At 47.6% G+C, this 24,859-nt stretch overlaps 2 protein-coding genes across 2 annotated transcripts in view; one reads left to right on the plus strand and one right to left on the minus strand.

Annotated features, from left to right (window-relative positions):
• BLK (BLK proto-oncogene, Src family tyrosine kinase) overlaps positions 1-24,859 on the minus strand; it is a 150,482-nt gene that overhangs the window by 90,438 nt on the left and 35,185 nt on the right. The window lies entirely within an intron of this gene.
• Positions 1-24,859, plus strand: part of FAM167A (family with sequence similarity 167 member A) — a 34,558-nt gene that overhangs the window by 1,132 nt on the left and 8,567 nt on the right. The window contains exon 2 of the mRNA XM_039531170.1: positions 14,531-15,088. Coding sequence (XP_039387104.1) covers positions 14,717-15,088 — 372 coding nt within the window. The 5' untranslated portion in view covers positions 14,531-14,716. The remainder of the gene's footprint in view (positions 1-14,530; positions 15,089-24,859) is intronic.

The raw sequence follows: 24,859 nt of genomic DNA on the forward strand, positions 1-24,859 counted from the left end.
TAATTGACACACCCGTAAATTACTACGGGATCTCTCCCTACTTCTCAGTAAAGATTCCAGCGCAGCCAGATCTCTTAGTATTAAGACGTCTCTGCCCTTATGAAATATACAACAGCATATTTGCTGTGATTACAACTTTATTAACATGAATACAGCTAAACTGCTCCTTTCCAGTAAATAAACCCTGGTCCACCTGGCAATGGACTGATTATCTTTGCTTTGTTTGCTCATGGATTTCCTAATTTACAAAGTTCAGTGGAGCTCCTGGTTGTCAATAGAAATTCGGGAGATTCTGCTGTAAGTAGATTCCAGTGATTTGTTTCTTTAAGTGCCATAGTTTTAAAATGTGGCGTTGGCTGGTGTTCGAAGAGTTAACATTTCTCATCTGTCTGCTAAAGCAGGACTGTCTGTTAATGCTTATTTAAATGTTACCTCTTGTCCTGTGATCATTACAAACTCATTTTGTATATGTGTTCTGCTCATCATCACCTGATTTAGTTGAGGATTGGTCCTGCTTTAGCAGGGGGTTGGACTAGATGACCTCCTGAGGTCCCTTCCAACCTTGATATTCTATGATCCTATGATCATAAACTCTCAGCCGCCAGAGTTTTTAAAACATAGCAGAGAAACTGAGTCCAGGAAAGAGAAGCCTGACCCTCTGGTAGTTAGCAGAGCTGGAATCTTTCCGGGGGCAGTTAGCTGTCAATTCCTTTTTAAACAATCGTGGCTGGATTGACAATGCTGGTGAATGCCTGGTAAAGAAATGAATCAGCCGAGTGTTTGTATGGATCACATACTAAGGCACGGCACTGGGTGAGACAGAGAGTATGGAACAATAGCTGTGGCAGACAATGGAGACCGACCCCCCGGACCTGGATTGGACTTGGAGCCCAATATTACAAGCTGCAGGGAGCTGCCCTGAGCTGCATCCATTCCTAAAAACTTCAGTGGATGTGCAGGCTGCTCAGCAGCTCACAGGATCAAGCCCTGAACGGAGTAAAGAACGTCTACAAGAAACCCCTCGCCAGGCTAAATTCCCTCCTGTAGGTAAAGAGTTGACTCGCTCCCCACAGCTCCCAGGGAGAGAGGTATTTTTCATTCACCCCTATAAGGAGTCAGAACGCTTTGCTTTACGTTTACACAGGCCAAGGACCCCTCAGTGCTTTGTTGCCTCTGTTCACACAGCCCCAGTGGAACGCAGCTGGCTCTGGAGTGGAGGGCAGCAGACAGTGGAGAGGCAGGGAAGGGCACAAGCCCAGATCCCTTGGGACCTTCAGCAACAGGGTGTGTCTGACCTGTGTGCAGCTGGGCACAAGGAGCCTGCCTCACCCCCAGGCGAGGATCACCATTCTTGTGCTTTGTGGATCAGGGGCTGCTCCTTCCTGGCACTGCCAGGGCACAAACCATCCTGAAGCGGGCAGGGTGGGGGGGAGCAGTGCACAGCAGGGCTCACGTCCACACTGCCCCTGTGCATTCAGGCGCTCCAGGATGGATTCACAGCGTCCTAGATTTTAAGGCCAGAAGGGCCCATTGTGATCATCCTAGTCACACCTCCTAAGAATTCCACCCAGCAATCCCTGCACCGAGCCCCAGTCGCATTTCCCTGCCAGGGCATACCTCTGAGAACGCCATCCAATCTCCATGCAATGACCTCAGTGGGTCATGTCCCTGGGCCAGCGGTTCCAATGGCTAATTACTCTCCCCCGTTTGGGGTGGTGGGTCGAGAGCCCTGCCGGGAGCCCCCATCAATGGCACAAGGCTGTGGCCAAGCCCTTGGGACCAGCATATTCAAAAGAGCTCGGGGCCAGGCTTCCAACTGCTCTGCACTCACAATGGGGCCAGATTTTCAACAGAGCTCAGCTCCTATGTAGGCAGGGCCGGATTTGCAAAGTGCCTGGCACCCAGCAGTGCCTCTGTTTTCAGAAGGGATCTGCACCCAGCAGGCTGGGCTCCCTTGGCTATACGGCTGCTTAGTCTGTTGTCAAATGGGACCTGAGTGCTTCTGAAAGGCCAGCCTTTAGCTCCACCCAGGGCAGTTCCAGAACTGCTTCTCTTTCCCGCATGGGTACTGGTCAGACCGTGGCTGAGTTTGTGCATAACAGGAGGTGAGGACCAGCTGCAATTGGCTGAGGATGAGCTCCTACCGTATGCAAAAAGCTGAGAGCTGGCCTCCGGGGAAGAAGTCAGAATTAAATGCTATGGGTGAAATCCAGGGTCCATTGAAATCAATAGCAAAACTTCAGTGGGGCCAGGATTTCCCCCCCTAACTCGGCCTGTGCACACCTGGGAAGTGTGGGGAATTATTCGAGGTTGACAAGGGGGGGTAGCATCTTCGCTTGTGGGGACCCTGCCTACCTCTGTGCTTATACAGTGGAGCCCTGAGACTGACCACTGAGATTTGAAATTAGCCTGGAAAAAGTCCTATAAAATGCAGGGAACAAAACCTTCATTGCTCCCCGCAGAGTGTGAGGCCAGGGGGAGTCACGGGTGTTCAGGATCAGGATCAGGATCAGCGAGCCTGGGTATATTATGTGCTAAGAGAGACGCTGGGAAAATACTAGTTTGTAATCTTTAGGGCCTCTCTGGGCAAACAGCCCTCCCCCTGCAGAAAGAAGAGCAGATTCACAAGGCAATGCTAGGTCAGTGGCACTGAATTCTCTCCGTCAAGGAGGACCGGGGAATGCAGTGCTGCTGGCCGGGTGTGTTTGACAGGGCCGGTCCCCTCCCTTTTCCCTGAATCCTTTTTCATCACAGCTTTGTTCTTTTTCTGAAGTCTGGTGAATTGGTTTCATCTCCCCTGCAAACCAGCGAGCGATAGGTCAGCCGGCCCCCACGGCTCCCCTCGCTGGATCTTCCCGATCATTATTTGAGAGAAGCAACAAAGGAAAGGGCCAGGACGCGTCGCCTAATTACAGGTAGCAGCAAGTGAAAAAAGCTCAGCTCTTCTACTCGCCTCGCACAGTCTGGGGACCAGACTTAGGGCCCGATGCAAAATCTGTTGAAATCAATGGGAGTCTTTCCATTGACTTCATTTGCTTGCAACTGGAATGTAAAGGATGCCACGCAATGCGAGCCTAGGGTGGGAATGTTCTCCCCCAGCTGCCAGGGCTGCCATAGGAAAGACAATACGTTTATGAGCTGGGAGGAGTCCAGAGCTGGTGCTGGAACATGGGACTGCGCGATCAGGTTTTATTACCGTGAAGAAGGAACAATGGTGGGAACGCTGGTGATAACTCAGCGTTAACTATTTCACTGCTGTTCCAGCTAGCATCAGCAGCCAGCCAATGTGTTTAGTTGTCATTGTGTTAGTGGTGGCCCTTGTGGTATTACAATAGTACCTCCAGGTTCAAATCCAGGTTGGGACCCCATGGCGCTAGGTGCTGTACAAACACATAGTAAAAAAACAGTCCTGAGCTGAAGAGCTAACTGACAAAGGGTGAGAGGCAAGAAGTATGATCATAGACTTTGGGGGAAACAGTCAGACTTTAAAATTGTGACATTTGGGAGTTCAGAAAAGTTACTTTAGCTCAGATGTGGAGCCTTGTATACCTCAGCCCCATGCGGTTGCACTCAGGGGGGAGCTATGCCTGTCTGCACCTGCGGAGGTGCGGCCCCCAGTACAGGTTCAAGAACTGGTCCCAGTAAAAAATGTAAAATGATCTAAAACATTCCCAAAGTGTTTTTTCTTGAACATATTTGTTCCGTAACGAAACATGTTCAGATCCAGCCAGTCCGCGTATGTGTGTGTCTGTAGCCTTGTCTACACTGGCAGCGGTGTGTAGGGTACGTAGAGCTACACACCGCAGTGAAAAGCAGGCTGTGTCCACATTGCGCTATGTAGCTATGCATGGCGGTGAAAGGCTCTGGTGTGGGGGGAGACAATGGGGAAAGGCTTCGGCAGCAGGACACTATGCTGCTAAAACTAGCAATGTAGACAGAGAAGATGCTGCTTGGGGGTGTAGAGAGCCGTGCATGGTACATACCCTAAGGTTCTGGTGTGTCTCTACTCACCTAGGCAGTGCCTCACCGTCTCCACTGTTGTTTATACCCATGCTAGGGGGGCATGCAGTGTCTGGCCTCTACACACCTCTGTAAGTGGAGACACAGCCTGAGAGCGTGTCGAAGGAGGACATGATGCTAGATAGTGGTCCTACAGTAGAAAGGTTTGCTCCGCAGCGACCTGCATAATGGATTCATGGCTTCGCTACCCATGAGTAATGTCACCATATGAAAATCAGTCCTTTAAGCTGTATCGCTGTATGTCATATTCCCTACACACCTACTCCCAGAGGGCCCGATCGAACACATACTGAAGTCAATGGGAAAACTCCCAATGACATTGAAGGACTTTGGATCAGGCCCAGAGAGAGACTAGTCTTGAACACAGTTTTTTTCTTCTTCATTCTTGGGACTGAAGGTTGTTGCAGGCTATTGAAGGACATTATGGAAATGGAGACGTGCGGCAGGGACATATGGCAAACGATACAGTAATAGATCAGACATTCCCGTGCTCTAATGTAATGCCGGGAGAGCAATCCTCCACAGAGCCCTGGGGATGGACAGATGACAGGTCTTTTCAGTCTCTCCATTATGCAAGGACTGTTATTTATCCACCCGCTCTTTGTCCCACCAGTGCTGCGTATGTTTCGGTGTATAAGTGCACTGAGACAGATCCGTGCAACACAATTCCCCAAATATGCTCCTTTTGCTAAACCAAAGCCGTCGAATTCTGATACCCCTTCCTCAGGCGGAGTGAAATCTTCCTCCACGAGCAGCCCCATTCATTGGCCACTTGTGGCGCAAGGGACTATTCAACCCAAGAGTATCAGCATCCCATCCCTGATTGGAAACCGCAGGCCAAAAGGGCGAGCCACCATTGTTCCCAGCATCGGCACCATCTGCACCCTCCCCACCGCACACCTGTGATGCGGTTCCACTAAGAACTGGCTGGCATATGGATGCAGGGGGGAAAGCTGCTTGTTAATGGTCACAGGGAGAGTGGAGCCAGCTTTCTGCCCTATTCTAATCTCTATGGCAACGTTTGCGAGCTTCTCCCCCCCAGCCCCACAGCAAACTCACTGCAGATTGTGCAGTGCAACTAGCCATTGCTTCCCGGCTCCCGTAGGTGCAGGTCAGCGGGTGACAGCAGCAAGCAATAGCTCTCCTCACCTTCCCCAAACATACCCAGGAAGTAAGTCAACCCTAGAGAGAGTGAAGCAATTTCTTCCTCCTCCTTTGGCAGGAGATGAAGCTGTAAATTGTTCAACGCAAACCTAAGGCTCAGGAGGGATAGAACTGCTCCCTTCAGGGCTCAATTCTGCCAGGTGCAGAGCACCCGGAGCGCTGAGTATCTTCAATGAGACTTGAGAAGTCGACATCAGAGCTGGCTGGACAATTTTCTGCCAAGCAGTTTTCCGTCGGAAAAGCTCACGCCGCTTTGATGAAACTGCATTTTTTTCATGAGTTTCTATGAAATTTCATTTTGAAAAAGAAAAAAATGGAGAAAAAAAAAGTTCTGAAAATGCTTAAATGTCCCACTTTGACATTTGCAGACTGAAAAGTTGGGATGTTTCCCATCAAAACAACCTTTTGTTTAGAAATTGATTTTAATTGATACAAAAAAATTAGAAAAGAAACATTTTGAATGTATTGAAATAAAAGGTTTGATTGACCCAATGTGAATTTTTGTTCAGAATGTCGTTTCATGAACATAACTGACATTTTAGCTGTTAGTCCCAGTTAGGGACACATTTATTTATTTCTTTTTGATTTCTCTCTCTTTTTTTTTTTTGCCTGACAGAAAATCTGTTTTCCAGCCACCTCTGCTTGACACCTCGCAAGAGGCTGTAGCAAAGGGACGGTCCTGCCCCCAGTTGCTTGTCATCTTCCACTTGGACTTGTCTTATACTTAGATTGTAAATTCTTGGAATCAGGGATCATCCCTTTGTCCTGTGTTTGTTCAGCACCAAGCACAGTAGGGTCCTGCTCCATGACTGGTGTCCCCCTTATCATCATGAGTACTCAGAAACATGCCGCATCTAGCCATTGGGAGCCTATCCTGCAGCCCTTATTCACATGAGTAGTCTCGTTGACATCAATGGGCAGGTGCTACTCATGTAAGGAGAGAAAGGCTGCACTCAGCGACCCTGGTAAAGAATCACCTCGTGGTTAAAGCAAAGCTCTAAAACCCCAAAGATCTGGGTTCAGTTCCTGTGTGAGCTTGGCCAAGTCACTCGCTCTCAGTTCCTCATCTGCAAACTGGGACTAATAATCAGTCCTTTGTCTGTCCTCATATTTAAATTCTGGGCTCTTCAGGGCTGTGATTGTCTGCACGTATCTAGCGTGATGGGGATCTAATCTCATTTCATGCCTCTAGGTGCTACTACAATGCACATAATTAACATTGCTGGTGTGTCTAATTACCCCACCTTCCTGTATGCTGCCGGAGGGAAGCACGCCCACACCCCATTTTCCAGATCTTTCTAGTGTAATTGGAAGCTCCTCTGCCTAACCTCCTTATCTGGCAATTAAATTAAAGTCAATACACCTACAAGAACCAGCAAGATATTTACATAGCAGCCATAAATAACTGCACCCTGTTCTATTGGTCACCCACACCCTGCCTCCTCATCTACCCCCTGCATCCTATAGCAGAGACCATGTCTTTGCTTCTCTGTCTGTACAGTGCTTTTTGGGCACAGTGTGAACCTGCAGAGGGCAGGGAATTAGCAGGCACAGACATGTCCCCCTGGCTCCTCTACTGATCATATGTGTATAACACTGACACCCCTGGTTGGAGTTGTCGGCAGCAGGGATCAAAACCAGGACTTCTGGATTTTAATGCATGAGTTTCTACTGTCTCAACTAACGTGGCCAAGGCTGTAGCAGGCTCATCAATTGCTAGTTGGCCTAGTTACCACTAGAGGGGGACAGAGAACCACACCGAGCAGGCATGGCTTACCCATGGAAAGGCGGGAATTCAGCATGCACAGGACAGGGGGAAGGGGGAACAGGCATAGGCGTCGGTGCTCTGTGACTGGAGCACCCAGGGGGAAAAATTAGTGGGTGCTCTGTACCCACCAGCAGCCAAACTCCCACCTCCTCGTCTCCTTCTCCCCGCAGCCTGCCCCGAGCGTGCTGCATCCCCGCTCCTCCCCCTCCCTCCCAGTGCTTCCTGTGGCCTAACAGCTGTGGGGCGGCACTTAGGACTTTCCAGGAGGGAGGTGGAGGAGTGGGTACATGACACGCTCAGGGGAGGAGGTGGAGAAGAGGGGGGCAGGGTGGGGACTTAGAGGAAGGGGGTGGAAAGGGGGCGGGGACTTTGGGGGAATGGGGGCGGGGTGAGGGCAGAGCAGGAGTGGGGCCAGGGGCGGGGTGGGCTGAGCACCCGCTGGGAAGAGGGGAAGTCGGCGCCTATGGGAACAGGTGGGCCCCCTCTAGCAGCAGCCCCTCCATTACACGGGTGTCCCTTGCTACTGGCGGTGAGCTGTTCGCATGGAACTCCCATGGGTTTGGGGCCAGAAGTGCTCAGCACCCTCCGCTCCCATTGGCTTCAGTGGGCAGGCGGGACTCAGCACCAATGCAATGTTTCGTTACTCCATTTGAGAGGCCCAGGCGCCCCATTCATTGTAAGCCGTGCAGCAGAGATGAAAGTCCATTAGATGGACACCCACTTGCAGTCCCTTCTGATTCTATGATTCTATGCCTGTTCCCTGAAATGTTTTGGCCCGTGGAGAGAACAGATACTACCTCATGAACCCAAAGGCCTGGCTGGATCACAGCCAGAGGAGACGTAAGTTCTGGCTGGATCATCAGAGCTGCTTGGTGAGCAATGCCTCTGTAACCGCAGTTGCTAAACTGTGAGTCTACCCAAAACAAAGAGCAGCTCCAGTCTGGATAGATCTACAGGCCCCAGCCTTTGCATGCCACCCGGCTGTTCTGCCTTTCTGGATGTGGTGCAGTGGTTCGGGCCGTGGGTCGGGAAGCAGGGCTCTTTTCTTTATCCTGACTGGCTGTCTCAAGACCCTCTCTGTTCTCACATACCCCATCTGTGAAGGAGGGGATGCTGGTAGGCCTAACTGGCCGCTCCGATGCGATAGTGACGAGTGCCATGGAAATGCTGATGAATTAATTAGCTAGGGCTGAACCTTGTGTTGTCCAGCGCGGGTGGAGATGGCCCCCAAACAGCTGAAAAGTGGCAGCTCCACTGTGTGGCCGGGGGAGGGAAATAGTAGCAAAGCAGACTCCATGCCCCCATCTGCACGATGATGAAGATGTCTGGGACAGGCCTCCAGAGAGGATCTGAGATGGGACAGGGGCCTGGGTCTCTATGCCGTATGGATCCACTGAGCCAAAAACCTGCATTGGAGCAGGGGGGGAGGGGGGCCTGCGCATAGGCATTCGAGGAGGCTCACATGTGAGTGCTGGAAGCAACCTAGAAGTGGTGGGGGCCACCGGTGCCTGGACCATGGCCCTGCCCCCACGGCTCTGCCCTGTGTCTTCCCTGAGGCCCCTCTTGCTCCGTTTCTTCCCTCCCCCTCCCCAAGGCCCCACCCACCACTCGCTCCTCTCCACCTCCTCCCACAAAGTCTCTGCTGCCCACCTTCCGCTCGCTCTTCTCCACCCCTCTCCTGAGGCCCCGCTCATTGCACGCTCCTCTCCACGTCTTCCGCCGAGGCCCCGCCCACCCGCTGCTCACTCCTCTCCGCCCACCGCTGTCCCGGAACAGTGGGGGCACCACGGGGCCAGGACCCATCACTTTTTCTTGCCTTAGGCGAGCAATGGTGGGAGGGGAAGAGAGGAGCGAGCGGTGGGCGGGGGGAGGCCTCAGGAGAAGAGGTGGAGGAGGGGCGGGAGGAGGTGGCGCGAGGGCAGGGCCTTAGAGGAAGAGGTGGAGTGGGGGGCGGGGCAGAGTGGGGGCTCCCCCCACTTCTATGGAGCTTTGCTTCCGGCTGCCTCCAGAGGGGTGTCCCACGCTGCATCTGCGGCATTTCCCCTCTGCATGGCCGGCCTTTTTGGGGGAGGCTTAGTCTCCCCTGGTCTCTTATACGTGCCGCCCATGGGCCTGGCTCACGTTGCAACTCCTGCTGTTGACTGTATTAGTGGCCACAGCATGATTGCCCAGGTAACCCAGCCAGTGGTAGCTAAAATTTCCATCCTCAATGGTCCTCATGTGGCAGAAGGACCATTAAGCTTGTTAGCTCTTCAGGGTAGGGAGCTTCTTTTTGTTCTGTGTTTGTCCTGTGCCTAGCACAATGGGGGGTCCAGGACCGAGGCTGCTAGACGCCACTACAATACAAATCATAATAATCATTCAGACGGACTTTGCTTTTCTCACCAGGATCCGGCCTGGAAGTCTGGTTTACACACAGATTTGCACCGGTTTAACTCAGTCAGGTTCCTAAAACCTACTTGGTTACTTTGGAGCACGTCTGCAGGAGGGAGAGAGGGGGAGGGGAGTCACTTATTCTGGATTAAAAGTAGCAAAAATTGATTTCACTGATGTTGGTTAAAACAATTGACTGTAGCCTCTTTGATTCTGAAAGCAGAATGTTCTCACGTAGCCCCACGCTGAAATCAGTTTACGTTCACACCTTTTGCTATTTGTGCATAGATCACCCCTATTTTTATCACTAATGATACCAGGCTGTTCTGTAGCACACTGCGGCAGAGTTCAGTATCACTACCCCTATTTTAAAGAGGGGCGAACTGAGGTGAAGTGCCTTGCTCAAGGTCGGGAATAGACGACTGGTCTCCTGGGTACCAGTCCAGTGCATGCTCCGCGAGGCTACCTGGAGAGCTCGTCAGTAAAGGTGCTATGTAAGTCCTTTCTCTGGGCCAGGGAAGTCTAGGGTTTGCATCTTGGTATATTCTTCTCTTCTCAAAGAATAAATGAGCTGCCTGTTAAAGGCTATTAGAATCACTTGCTGCTCATCCAGAATAATACAGGCAAATAGCATAATGTACCGTCCATCAAACATAATGAAATGAAGGGGCTACGTTGCTTTTTGCACATCACTCCATTTGATACAAAGTATTAACCAAATCTCAGTTCTATGTCCTTTTTTTCTCCTCCAAAAAATCCAGCCTGATAAAATGAACCTGGTGAGTCTCTGGCGCTCGAACTCCCACGGTGCTGAATGCCCACTGGAGTCACTGGGCATAGTGCTCTGCGGACAAATAAGACAAGGTGTGGGCTAAGCCACGGGACACCTGTTGGGGGGTGGGGAAAGGGTTGATGTTAAAGTCTGTCATTTAAAATGCCCGTTCCATTATACAGCCATGTAAAAGGCCATGAACTGCACTGTTTAATACGGAGTCATTCGTAGCGCAACCCCTTCCATTTCCTTTCATCAGCCTCTGATTGACTTCTAATGGCAATGTTATTATTACCTGTCAGCCAAATGGGCTTTGACAAAGCAAGTGGAAGGTTTCACATCCCTCAAATCCCTCCTCTCTCTGTGCCCTAGACATGAAGGCAAGATGGAAGCTGAGTCATTCTACAGGATGGAAGCTTCTCCTGACGTCTCTCCAGAGTTATATTAAGGACTTGAGCGCATCGCTTTCCTGCAGAGGTTCAGGCATTAGGTTGCAAATGACTAATTAATATCATTATCAAAATCATGTTAATGCAATGTGCAAGTTAGCCTGTGGAACCCACTGCCACATGATAATACTGGGGCAAATAGTAGACTGTGAAACAAACGAACAGTAAAAGCAGCTTGGGTAACAATATTCAAAGGCTAAAGATGTCACCGTACACTTAGAAACATAGGAATAGCCATGCCCACTGGAACAGATCAATGGCCCAACTACAGTATCAGAGGGGTAGCCGTGTTAGTCTGGATCTGTAAAAGCAGCAAAGAATCCTGTGGCACCTTATAGACTAACTGACGTTTTGCAGCATGAGCTTTCGTGGGTGAATACCCACTTCTTCGGATGCAAGTCACGAAAGCTCATGCTGCAAAACGTCAGTTAGTCTATAAGATGCCACAGGATTCTTTCCAACTACAGTAGACTACCATTTTGTTTTCAGTAGTGACCAGTGCCAGATGCTTCAGAGGAAGGTATAAAATCCCCAAGATGCATCTCATCATGTAGTGCAATGCCAAGGTTGCGGGCAGGGAATATCTTCCTGTTCCCAGGGGCCAATTAGCTTACACCCTATGTCATGAGTATTGAAAGCGCTCGAGTATTGTTACCCTCCCTGCTTTTACTGCACTTGCTATCGTTATCGGTTTCATAACTGTCCAAGTCTGTTTCAGAGTTTACTATTTTCTCAGTTATATCATGTGGCAGGGGGTTCCACAGGCTGAATTGTGCATTGCATTAACGTGATTTGTTTTCTTATCTGTTCTAAAAATCAGCCAAGTGAGTCTCCGCTCTCTTCATAGTTCACGAGATGCCCTCTTCTTAGTCCATTGCAGGAACACAAAACCACAGCATTATCTACTCACTGCAAAGGCCCATTGATTTCAATGGGTGCACAAGGAATGCTGGCTAGAGCCATATTCACTTATAGACCAGGGAGAGCAGTCACCTGCCAGCAGTAACCAAGCAAACCAAGTCACTCTGTCCAGGCAGAGCCTTCTCAATAATTTGCTATAAATAATGTGTACTGGTTACTGTTCCTTCTTACCTATACAATATGTCGCATGTTGCCATGGATATTGGATCTATATTATGCATGAGTTGTAATATATTCCATATTGCACTGATAAAGTGACATATGCTTATAGAGTGGAATTCACTCCTGTGCAGAAGGCAGTGCAAAGGGCTGAACATAACCTAGGATATGATGGATCTCTGTTTATCCTAGCCAGAGGCGGGGAGCAAATTTGGGTTAGGGTTACGAAACTGGTTCTCTTAGAACTCCACACACTTTTTTTACATGCTCATAACTTTCAAAAACATTTCCGCATTAGCTCTCTGACCCCAGGTGAATATATCTGGGGGGAGGGGAGCTGGAACAAAATCCCTTTTGTCAGCATTGAATTTGGAAAGGGTGGGAGGGATAATAGGCTTTGCTGTTCAAAAGAAAAATCTATTTGCACATTTTGAGACAAGGTGGCCTGGGAGGTTTCACGGTGAAAATTGCCTATTTTTGCCTGGGGCGAGAGTGGCGAGGGTTCAAGGCTCCGAATGGCAGAGGTTTGTCTTTCAGTGCAGAAAAAATCGGATCCCCTGCCTGAGCCAAGGAGCCTGTGACAATGAGAGAAAGTGTAATTTCCCCACTGGGGAATACCAGTGAAGGGACAGCTGATACTTTCTGTCTGGCAGTAAGGGCCTGATCCTGGATCAGTAGTTTCAGGATCCTATTGTACTAGCCACATACAGACACAGTGAGAGACAATCCCTGCTCTGAATAGTTTTTGCAACCTAAACAGAGAAGACAGACAAAAGAATCTGTACAGCACCTAGCACAAAGGGGGCAGAGCAAGACGCTACCATAATCCAAATAATACTAAGTATTTATATCCCCATTTCACACAAAGGGAACTGCATCACAGAGGCCCACATCCTCAAAGGTATATAGGCACCTCACTCTTGTTGATTTCAATGGGAGTTGGGTGTTTAGATACCTTTGAAAATCTCGACCAGGGAGAGCAAGTGACTTAACCAAGATCACACAGAGACTCTGTGGAAGAGCTGGCAACTGGACCCAGATCACCTACCACCTGCTGTAACCACTAACTCATCCTTCCTCAGCAGTGTGCGCGGATCCCAAAAGCCAACCTCTGATGCTTCCCTCAGACACCCAGACTAGCCGCAGTGAGAGCTGCCAGCTTGAATCAGCTCTAGCTTTGCAGCCCCATCCTGCTCCCAAGATAACGCCCATTAATTTGGGGAGCAGGAACAATCCTGTCACTTGAATAGCTCTCCACCCACAGACTGTCTGTGTGTATATTATCAGCTTCCCAGTCTGTTTCCCTGCCGACACGCAGCGGTGGGGCAAACCTTGCTGCCTGCTGGTGTTTATTTTAAATTGAATCTTCGCTGAAAAGATTTGCGAGGAGTAATTATGGTCTTAATTTCAAAATTACAGGGGCCCTCGTGGGCGTCAATAGCAGGCAGAAGAATTACTGAATCACTCAGATTACAACATTTAATGTATTCAGCTAGAAGGCTGGATATCCACTGGCAGTTCTTTCTGGGCATGCTACCAACCCAGCAGCACGTATTTTTGTTTTCTGTTTTTACTCCTTTGGATCTATTCCTAGTTCAGCCACAGACTTAGCGCGTCACTTGAGAAAGTCACTTAACTTATCTGGGCCTAACATCATCCCGTTCCATGTGACAATGGTAATGCTTAGATATCACATGTTGGCCTCATTTATCTCCATTTTACAGATGGGTAAGCTGAGGCACAAATAGGAGATGTGATATGGCTACAGTCACACAGGGAGCCAGTGGGAATAGAACCCATATCTTAATCCACTGCCATATCAGCTGACTAATAAAACTTGCCTACCTCAGAGCAGTGATGTCTGTAAAACATACTGATCGCCTCAGTGAAAGGTGCCGGTGGTGCAGCGTTAGTCTCAGACGAAGAGGTGTGTGAGCAGAGTGGAGATATGTGAAATTTTAAAGTTTAAAGGTTTGTTTCCAATTCTGTTCTATTCTATAGATACCCTTATACTGCGCCCACCACCGTACATTCATTAAGCGACGTGATTAACACCTGTCATGTGTTGCTTGCTCTCTCCTCCTCTCCCCAAAGGGTGCCGTGGAGTGTTTTGCTTTGGTAGGGTTTTAGGTCTTGTTCTGTTTTTAAATGTACAGATTGCTCTGTGTTTATGTCCGAGAAGGCAAGGAGCCCACAATCCCATGTCCAAACACACTGAACTTTGGAAAGATTTGGGGTCTGAACCCGTGTCTTGATATGTATGTCACAGTCACCCCTTTTATCTATAACAGGCCAAACTCTGTCCCCTCCTCCCGATCTTCTGAAATGAGGAGCTAGATCTGAATATTATGGCTTGGGACCAAAAGTTCGGATGCTTGAACAGACCTAATCCTTTGTACTGAAACATTAAAGTCTGAAAAACTGGGCTGGAACAAAAAAAGTTAATCAAACACGTCCCAACTGCCTTTGGCTTGAATTCTGACTAGAAGTCTGAGTTTTTACTTCATCTGAGCCTGTTTGATCGAGAGCCTCACTTCACCAGCGGCCAATGCTGGATGCTTCAGAGGAAGGTGTAAAGCCTCCAGAAGGCATCTAGTTATGCAATGCTATGTTATCACTAGAGGGGAACTAGGCTTTCTTCCTGACCTCGTTATGGCCTGAAGCTTAAGGATTAAGAGATCTTCGTGACAAAGGTTTCTCTAAAAGTTAGAGCTTGTTAATTCTTGCCCAAGAACACAGTCAGGAATCTGTAGTGAAGTAACATAACCCAAGAAGAGCTTTGCATGGTGGTTTATAACGTCTTTTCACTCGCTGCATTCCAGCCAGATTTTAGGAGGAGCTGTCATTCAGCTGTCATTTCCTTTTTTTTTCCTTGCAGTTAAAACAATTGTTCGTTATTTTTAGGTGTTTTCCGTAATTAAAGTGACGCCAGAGTGGAGAAGCAGCTGATGTGGCTGGCTGGCTTACGAGAGCTTGCTTTTGTGAATCAAGTCAACAGATGGAAGGTGTTCTCAGAAGAAGGATCCCCTGAGTTTTGCTGTTGCCCTGAACTTTACAATCAACCTCTATAACATTTTACTATAGAAGAGGATGTCTTTGCCCAGAATCCAAATAGAAGAGGTGGTGGACAGTGCAGATGCCTCCTCTGAGAATGCCACACCCCCCCATGACCACCTGAGAAGCCTGAAGGCTCTGACGGAGAAACTGAGACTGGAGACCAGGCGCCCTTCCTACTTGGAGTGGAAGGCCAAACTTGAGGACCAGACGTGGAAGAGCCCCAAGCCCTCTGCGGAGGAAGAGGTTAAAGAAGAAAAAAAGGCCACAGAGGAAGCCGCCCCTTTAAGAAAGGTGCAGGTGCATCTCCAAGGGAGTTCTTCCCAGGAGAAGGTGACTCTTACTTCAGGGAAACTAAGTGGCTTTGAAAGCATTCAGGAAGCTCTGAATTGGCTCAGGAAGGAACTGGTAAGTGGTTTCCTTTCCAAGATAAATAATGGTCTTAAAAGAGAAAATTAAAGTGACTGTCCAGTCCAATGGTTCCCGAAGTGGGGTCTGCCGTGGGTTATGTGGGGGTCCGCCCCTTGAGCCAGAGTACAGCAGCGGGGCTGGAATGCGCTGGTACAGTGTTATGACATTTTTGCCACAAGGAGGACACCATCTTGTTCTCCAAATGGCACCCTCTCCACAGTGTGATCTCACCATATGTGCCAGGTCACCCTGTGTATAGGGCAGCATCTTCTTGTGCAAGGTCACGCTGTGCGGAGGGGTCCATTTTGAGAATAAAATGGTGTCCTTGCACTTCGTGACCTCACACACATGGTGCAGGAGAGCTCACGCTGGTGGGGGCATTCCAGTAATACCATGACTACACCACAAATATCATTTTAGTTAAAGTGAAAATAAGGGTGATGTGTAGGGCCCTACCAAATTCATGGCCATGAAAAAAGCATCACAGACCGTGAAATCTGGTCTTTTGTGGGCTTTTACCCTATACGGTACAGATTTCACAGGGAGACCAGCGTTTCTCAAATTGGGGGTCCTGACCCAAAAGGGAGTTGCGGGGGGTGGGGGCGTCACAAGGTTATTTTAGGGGGGTTGCAGTATTGCCACCCTTACTTCTGCGCTGCCTTCAGAGCTGGGTGACCACAGAGCGGCGGCTGTTGGCCAGGTGCCCAGCTCTGAAGGCAGCGCCCCGCCAGTCGCAGCACAGAAGTAAGGGGAGCAATACCGTACCATGTCACCCTTACTTCTGTGATTCTGCCTTCAGAGCTGGGCGGCCAGAGAGTGGCGGCTGCTGACTCAGGGCCCAGCTCTGCAGGCAGCAGCCCAGAAGTAAGGGTGGCAATATCATACCGTGCCATCTTTACTTTTGCGCTGCTGCTGGCGGTGGCTCTGCCTTCAGAGCTGGGCTCCTGGCCTGCAGCCGCTGCTCTCCAGCTGCCCAACTCTGAAGGCAGCACCGCTGCCAGCAGCAGCCCAGAAGTAAGGGTTGCAGTACCACAATCCCCCCCACAATAACCTTGTGACCTCCCCCAAACTCCTTGTTGGGTCAGGACCCCTACAATTACAACACTGTGAAATTTCAGATTTAAACAGCTGAAATCATGAAATTTACGATTTTTAAAATCCTCTAACTATGAAATTGACCAAAACAGACTGTGAATTTGTAGACAAAAATGGATCAGTGGTTAAAACGTGGAAGCATTAAGAAGAAAAAATTATCTACTGTTGAAACAGAATATCAAGTCAGCAAGGATCAAATAATAAATAATAACTAACCCAACAAAGAGAATAATAAGAACATGAAACCTCTGTATACAAAATGAAATGGGCCTTGGTAATTTAGTCAGATGGCAAATGGATCCTTGGTGGAAAAAAGTTTGGGAATCACTGGCCTGGTACATTCTGTCTTTGGGGCTCGCTAGTTACAGCAGTGAACAATCTTCTATGGTTTTTCTTTCTCTGGCAGGAGCAGGGGCTGGTTTGGGGAAGGTAAGGTGGTGACAGCATTTTGTAGGAGGTGGACTCCAACCATCAGGGTTGCCACTGGGAAAACTCTACACAGCAAGCAATCTCTTTGATGAACTGTAGCCTTTTTTATTTCTGTTTTGCCTGTTTGGAAATTGCATGTGACCAGGTCACGATTCGTACACAGGGACTGGTTATTTAAACAAAGTGGTTGTGAGAAAAGATGTTAGCCTCATGAGATAGTCTATCTGTCTTACGTTTTATTATGGTCCCCATTGCTCTAGTATCTGAAGGAATGATAACATTCAATGTATTTATCGTCACAACACCCCTGTGAAATAGGGCAATGTTGTTATCCCCATTTTATGGATGGGAGAACTGAACTGCAAAGAGGCTAAGTGACTTGCCCAAGGTCACACAGGAAGTCTGTGGCACAGCAGAGACTTAACCCCAAGTCTCCAGTGCTCTAACCACCCACCAATCCATTCCTCATTGTCACAGTGAATTTATTCTCTATTATTCATGCCATGTGACTGTTCACCTGAGTCACATGGTTTTATTCCTGTTGCCTGATTAGACATCCTAGGCATTCTAAAAGAAAAAGGTTCTGTGTTTGTTTGTGAACGCTCTGCCAACATTCATAATTGTTTGCCAAATTTGCAGTAATAATCATAACGTCTCTTCTAAATGGCCGCGAAAGCACTTTGGGTGTGAGTGTGCTTGTGAATATTTATTCGGACTAGTGCTTTGCTTTCCACAAGAAAAAAAATCTTGTGAATAAAATTTTCTCCACCCAAATATTGGCAAATAAATGAATAAACTTGACTTAATGAGTTTCATTCACAAGGATATTCACACATTCATTTTACTGCATTTGCCCAGCTCTGGTTTACCTGTATCTACATTATTTGCAGAAGTGATGTGTGATTTTGGTCGTGTCAGTTTTTGGGTGTCCAGCTTGAAATCCTTGCCAGGGGCCTGATTTTCAGAGTTCAGGTGCTTGGCCCTTTTCTGAAAATCAGCCTCTTTAAGGAGTCTCAAGTTGGGCCCCCCAAAATCACTAGTCACGTTAGCAAATCTTGGCTCAGTGCCTCAGATTAAGATCCATGTCGAATTTGGGTTTATGACTCAAACCTCTCTCCCCAATGGCCTTAATCTGAAAAACAGATTGAACAGGCCCAGTGATGGCCAGGTGCAGGTTTCGTTTTCCAAGCCCCAAGTTCTAGAGGATTTGCATCTGGATTTTGGATTCTGCCCTTCACACAGGTAGAGATTTGTTCTGAGCCCAGCTGTGCTGTTCCATTCTGGGGCTTTGGTTTGGGGGTGGACGCACACCATGGGATGAAAGATAAAAGTTTTAAATAAACCGAGAAAGATCAAATAAAAAGAAGAAAAAGACCTATCTACAGGTCCCACTCTCCTAATGATACCCATGGGCACTCACAAGACACTCATCACTGGATCTGACTGCATTTCACGTAATTTAGAAGAATTTCCCTGAAACAAAGAGCATGTTTTTGACTCACCACAGCACTTAATCCCCACCTAGAATGGACCAAAGGTGGGGAACAGCTGCCAGCAGACGGTTAGAGCATATCAAGGCTTGAAGTTAGCAAAATACCCTAACAAACAAAATACCCATTTTACACTTCGCTTTAAGGGTGAAATCCTGGCCGCACTGAAATCAATGGCAAAGCAACCATTGACTTTGGTGGGGCTAGGATTTCATCTTACAGGTCAAATTCTGCCTCAGTTGCACCCCAGTGAACAGGTGTTACACTTGCAACTCTCAGGGTAGAATTTGCCTCCAGAGGTGGCTAGGCTTTGGTTTACATGTACTTATAGCAGGAGCAAATACCAGCAAAGAGGGCCTGCCACTGACATCTTGCCCTGGGGAGCTCGGCATGCCCCCAAACACCCTACCTGTGGGCCTTGGCAAGCTACCAGGTGAGCAGTATGTATTTGTGGCCTGTGTTATACGCACAGAGAAAGGGAGCTGGGAATTCCGTGAGCTCCATCCCGGGACAGCCACTCCAGCTGAATGCAGGTGCAGCAACAAGGCATCGCATGAGAGGCGACCTCTGAGGAACTCGGGACACAGACAATTTAAGGATTAACCAGCATCCTAAACTACCTTCTGAATCTGACCTGGCAGCAGAGTAGAGAGCAGCAGTCTAATTGGCTTTTGCCAGTCTGCCCTGAGCAACGAAGTGGCCATCTGCAGTCTGCGCTAGCCTGAGTGGCCTTCCCTAGAAGTAATGTCAGAGCTGGTGGTGCTCGTCTAACTCCTGAGGGGTCAAACACACACGCATGTGGGGACACCCAGCCAAGAAACGGGTCAATTCAAAGTGCCCAGATATAAAATTAAAGCTATAGCGTAGAGCTAAGCCCTTGCTGCAAATCTAGAGGGCATGATTTCTTCCAGGGACACAAGGCACGGCCTTTAGCTCCTCAAAAGGAGCCAGTTTTACTCCTCAAGGCCACAGGTCCAATCAGAGAGGCCAAAGGGGCAAATCCAAGACCTTATTGCAAATCTAGGGGAAATTTTCATGGGCTTCAGCTCTAGTGGCCCAGGAGGAGATAGCACTCCCTCAGAGTCACGACATAACACATATTAGGGCCAGCCCCGCAGCTAGCGTACACTAGTATAGCTCTGCTGAAGTCAATGGAGGGAGTTGCACCGATTGGCACCAGTTGACCATCTGGCCTTTAAAGTCTGATAGATTCTGGAATGCAAATTCCTTCCCAAGGCACGTTTTGCGGCGGTAACTGCAAACTGCGCAGCTCAGCACATTACAAGCTTCTCGAGGGGTTCAACACCGCTCAGTCCCAGCATGCTCGAGCCCTGGAAATTATTCCCATCTTTGATTTTTATGCTAGGTGACCAGTTCTGACCAGTTCTGAGTATTCAAATCATGTTAAAGGTCCTTTAACATCATAGAGTAAATCCTAAATTCCCTGCTCAGTCAAAACCAGCGGTTAAGTCAATGGGAGTAAAGGCTTAAGGACTGGGCCCATAGAAAATAAGGCCTGGTCTGCACTAGAGTTAGGTCAGCGCAAGGCAGCTTACGTTGATCTACCTATGGAAATGTCTACACTTACATTTTGTTCCCGATGACATAACAGCCCAGCTACACCAATTTAATAACTTCACCTCCACGAGCGGCGTGGAGTCAAAGTCAATGTAGTTGGGTCGACACAGTCTCATGTAGACACCGCATTGCTTATGTCAACTGTTACTGGCTTTCAGGAGCCTTCCCACAATGGCCCACACTGACAGTACAATTGAAACAAGCACTCCTGGTGAGGACGCACCACCGACACAAGGAGTAAAGTGTAGACATACACAAGTGATGTAATTACTGCGGCAGCGGTATGCTGACGTAAGTTAGGTTGACTTAATTTTGTAGTGTAGACATGGCCTAAAAGTAACATTGCAACATTGGCTTTTCTTGGTATTTCCAAAGCAGAGTAAATTAAACAGTGTCCTGAGGGTGGAAGGCTCAACATCTGCCCTCACCACAGATTCAAGTTCTGCTCACATATGTGGTTAGCTCTGACTGAAGTAACGGACTTCGGCTTTTAATATTTACTTGTTAGCATGGATCGGCCAACAGATTCAGACAGACGAAGGGAGCCGGTACCTGCCCTGCAGTAAAGCTGGTTGGCATGGAGGGTGTAGCAGCATGGAAAAAAAAGTGGAAGGGAAAAAAAAAGTGGAAAAGAAAGTGGAAAAATCCAAAAACGGAACATTTTTCATTTCGATGAAATTATTTTCCTCTGTTTTGTCAAAATGCTTTTAAAGAAACATTTTTTCTCTTTCTTTTTGAAAAATGTTTTTGGTAAATTTTACCAGCCTAAAAACAAGCCTCAGTTCTCAGCTTCTTGGTGTAAGTGAGCACAACTTCTTCATGCCTCTAACGATGGGTCTGAATTTGGCTCAGTGCTCATCCCTGATGGAGAAAATACTGTCTAATCAGACACCCCCAGATCTGATGCTTTCTTCAGGGCGGTAAAATAGAGCTAATTCCAGCTGGTCTGTAGAAGGAAACTCATACCCGAATATTAGAGCTGTGCAAATAACCGATTGGTCAGTTTGGTGGCCAAACTAAAGAAGTAGGGGGAAAAATGGTGGTTTGTGTCGAACAAACTGTTTCAGTCAATCTGCAATGAAAGAGTTCATTTTTGAGGGGTTGTAAAAAACTTTTTCTAAACAAAATTAAATAAAATTGAAATCAAATTTGAAACAAAAAATGGTTTTGAATCGAAAAGTTTCATTTTGAAAACATTGAAATGAAACATTGTGATTTTATTGGAAATTGTTTCACTTTCTTTTTGTGATCCAAACACTTGGGAAAATTTGAGACAAAGTTGCGACATTTTTTCAGGCAACCCAAATCTACATTTTTCTGCAAACTTAACCTTAGTCCAGAAAATTTTCGCCCAGCTCTACTGTGAATATAGTTGGTGTGAGTGGTCAGATTTACTAAAGTAGATCTGAATGCTAATGAAGTCATTGAGAGTCTTCCCATTGACTTCAATGGGAGTTGGCTCAGGTCCTAATTAAAAAGGCAGTAATGGTACATAAACCTTAGTGAACCTTGGTGTCTCCATTTCAGATCAATTTCTCATCCACATCAAGAGCTCTGTTACTCTGCAATAGGTTTCCAAATGGGCCTATTTTTATCCCAGCCTCTGCTCCCGAAATGAGCTAAATGGGCACTTAGCTGAATTCAGAAGAAGAAGCTCGAGCAGGAACACTGTTGACATGCACCTCATCGCAGATCGTGCTGGTGTTGTGGGGGGATGGGGAGGAGTCCTTTGGTTTTTCGGAGAGTGGATTTAGTGAGAGATGCAGGACTGGCCGCCCGGGTGAGCGAAGCTCTCTCTTTATGACAGCATGGGCCATGGCAATGCAAACTTCCGTCTGCAGCCCCACCGGTGTCCCTCAATTCTAACTCGGTCAGCTAGCCAGGACCATTCTCCTCCCACCACCCTGCTCTGCATTGCTGCAGTGAGAGATGCTAGGAAATATCACCCTGTGGCACACAGGAGTTCCCTGGGGCAGCTTTTCTGGGGGCTGCCCCCTCGTGCCACAGCTGGCTGAACTCCTTGGGCTCCACTGAAGTGGGGGGCACAGGCTCCCAAATGATGGTCCTAGGGGCCCTTGCTGGTGGTCTGCAGAGAGCTGGCTGCTCCTATGGTGCTGGTTTCTTTTTCTTTCCAGCGGGTGTGTGCCATGTGGGTGTGAAATATTTTCCTAATATTACTGTCACACAGAACTAACGACTACTGTTAAATGCCGAGAGGGAGGACAGTGCAGTGATTAGGGCACTAACTTAGAACGTGGGTCGCAGTAACAATGAACTTAATCCGCTTTCAAAGCAGAGTACAGAACATGGATTGACTGGCTTGTTAGTACAATATTCCTTGTGCTGTATGGACACAAGTCATCTGAGTGGGCACTAACTAACGTTAATGTGGACTCACCTCCCCCCTGCCCTGTGTAGACAAGCTCAGACTCTCTGTGCCTCAGTTCCCTATCTGTACGCTGAGCTTATAGCACTTACATTAAGGATTGCAAGGTGCTCAGATACTACCGTAATGGAGACTTTATAAGCACCTTATCCAGATGGACAGGACTATTATGGGGTTGCACTGAGAGTGGAGTGATGTGCATGGAAGTGAATGGAAGGAGAGGTGGGTCCATGAAACTCCTTATTATAATGTGCTCTCCACTGTAAATATCTGATAAAGGGCCTTCTGGGCTGGTGAGGGTGAGCAAGATACGTCCCTTTGGTTAGGACAGAGGTACTGAGAGTTCACTGATGCTCCACATGAAAATGGAGGTTATATACCAATAGCTGGGACACGTACCTTCTGGGGTTTCAGAATGAGACAAAACAAATGGTGAATTTCTGAACTACCTCCAAGTCATCCCTTGTTGAAAACTGAGCAAGTAGGAAACAGGAGAGCAAATTCTCCTTAAAATGCAAATAAATCAACACTGAGGAATAATCCTACATTGGCAGGGGCAGGAATTCAGGGCTCAGTCTTGCACCGTTGAAGTCAGTGGGAGTTTTGACTTCAATGGAAATAGGACCAGACACCAGTTGTGCTAGCCGGTCTTTTCCACCTCTAATCTCCAGGATTCCTTGACAAAATAAGAGTCACTCTGTGACGGGTTGGGTCACAGAAACTCCCTCACAACTGTCCCTAGATGTGCTGGGATACCACTAAGAACAAACTTCCCTGCCAGAAGAGGCTTCCCGCCACTCCTGTCTTGCTGAGTTAGACACTTCAGTCGGCTGCAGCATAGACCCACACCTCTCTGCAGTTCACTGAAACTGAGATCCACTCAGCTCAGGGGCTTCTTAGTTAACAGAGACTGTCCCAGCACCCAGTATTCAGTCTTTCTGGGAGCCTAAACTCCAAATGAATTTGTTTGACCCTGTATAAAGCTTATACGGGGTAAACTCATAAATTGTCCGCCCTCTGTAACACTGATAGAGAGATATGCACAGCTGTTTGCTCCCCCAGGTACTAGTCACTAACTCTGGGTTCAATAATAAGCAAAAGTGATTTTATTAAGTATAAAAAGTAGGATTTAAGTGGTTCCAAGTAATAACAGACAGAACAAAGTAAGTTACTAAGCAAAACGAAACAAAACACGCAAGTCTAAGAAACTGCATACAGGTAAATCTCACCCTTAGACATGTTCCAATAAGCTTCTTTCGCAGACTGGACTCCTTTCTAGTCTGGGTCCAGCAATCACTCACACCCCCATAGTTACTGTCCTTTGTTCCAGTTTCTTTCAGGCATCTCTGGGGGGTGGAGAAGCCATCTCTCAAGCCAGCTGAAGACAAAATGGAGGGGTTTCCAGGGCCTTTTATATTCTTTCTCTTGTGGACGGAAACCCCTTTGTTCTCCTGTGCAAAATCACAGCAACAAGATGGAGTTTGCAGCCACTTGGGCAAGTCACATGTCCATGAATGATTCAGCTTTTGTTTACATGTTAGTTTAAACGTTCCCAGGAAAGCTCAGATGTGGATTGGCGTCTCCCAAAGTCCATTGTCAGTTAAGTGTTTCTTGATTGCGCACTTCCTGAGAATAGTCCTTTCTCAAGAAACTGACCAAATGCTTCACTGAGGCTACTTAGAATCAAACACATTGAGATACAAGTACATAGCCGATATTCATAACGTCAAATACAAAAATGATACAACATACAGACGGCATAATCATAACCAGCAAACTACAACCTTTCCATAGACACCCTACTTGACCTCCTCTGGACAAGACCTGGTGAACCATCGGACCCTGGTTGCAACAATGATCTATACCGTCACAGTTCATGTCAGTAACGTCACACACTCCCCTCTGATTATATGACAGGGTTCAGTTGCAGTGTTCTGCTCTTCTACTTTTTTAAATGTAAATGGATCTTTTCAAAACAGAAATCATATTGAAAGGGATTTCTTACCTGCAACTTCTGAACTGGATTCTGGAATATCCAATTGACTGTTCACCAGTGATGCTGTCAGTTGTTCGTTCTTCACACAGCTGGACTGTTTACCTGTGTGTTTATGGTTGGTTTCATTGTCCAGGTCAGATGAAGTTGAGCAGCTGGCCCTGCAGGTGAATGTTTAAATTGAAAAACAACTGCAGCCATTGACACCTAAACAATAGCCTTGTTAGCTATTTCCAGTGAGTTGTGTAGAACTCTGTCTACCTGACAGTGTCTCTTTATAACGGAGGTCATTGACACCTACCGAGTTGGGTGAAAAGAGTGAGAGGAGCCCAACAGGAAAAATTAGGATGTTTGTTCACCAATGCGAGAAGCTTAGGTAACAAAATGGAGGAACTGGAGCTCCTGGTCCGGGAATTGAAACCGACATCGAACATGGTGGAACGGTAGCCATGACTGGAGTACAGGTATGGAAGAGTATGTGCTGTTTAGGAAAGACCGATGCAAAGGTAAAGGTGGGGGAGTAGCACTGTATATCAATAATGAGGTGAAATGTAATGAGATAACTAGCAATGCAATGGATAATACAGAGTCTGTTTGGGCAATGGTCACATTGGGGAAGAAAACTACCAGAGCCTCACCCGGGATAGTGATTGATCTAGCTTGGAGACGGATAGAGAGCTCTTTAATGTTTTTAAGGAGGTAAACACTAATAGGAACTGCTTGATCATGGGGACTTTAACTTCGGATATAGATTGTGAAACAAATGCTAGTAATAATAATAGGGCTCAGCTTTTCCT

Source organism: Mauremys reevesii, linkage group 3, assembly GCF_016161935.1.
Source record: "Mauremys reevesii isolate NIE-2019 linkage group 3, ASM1616193v1, whole genome shotgun sequence".
Lineage (NCBI taxonomy): Eukaryota > Metazoa > Chordata > Testudines > Geoemydidae > Mauremys > Mauremys reevesii.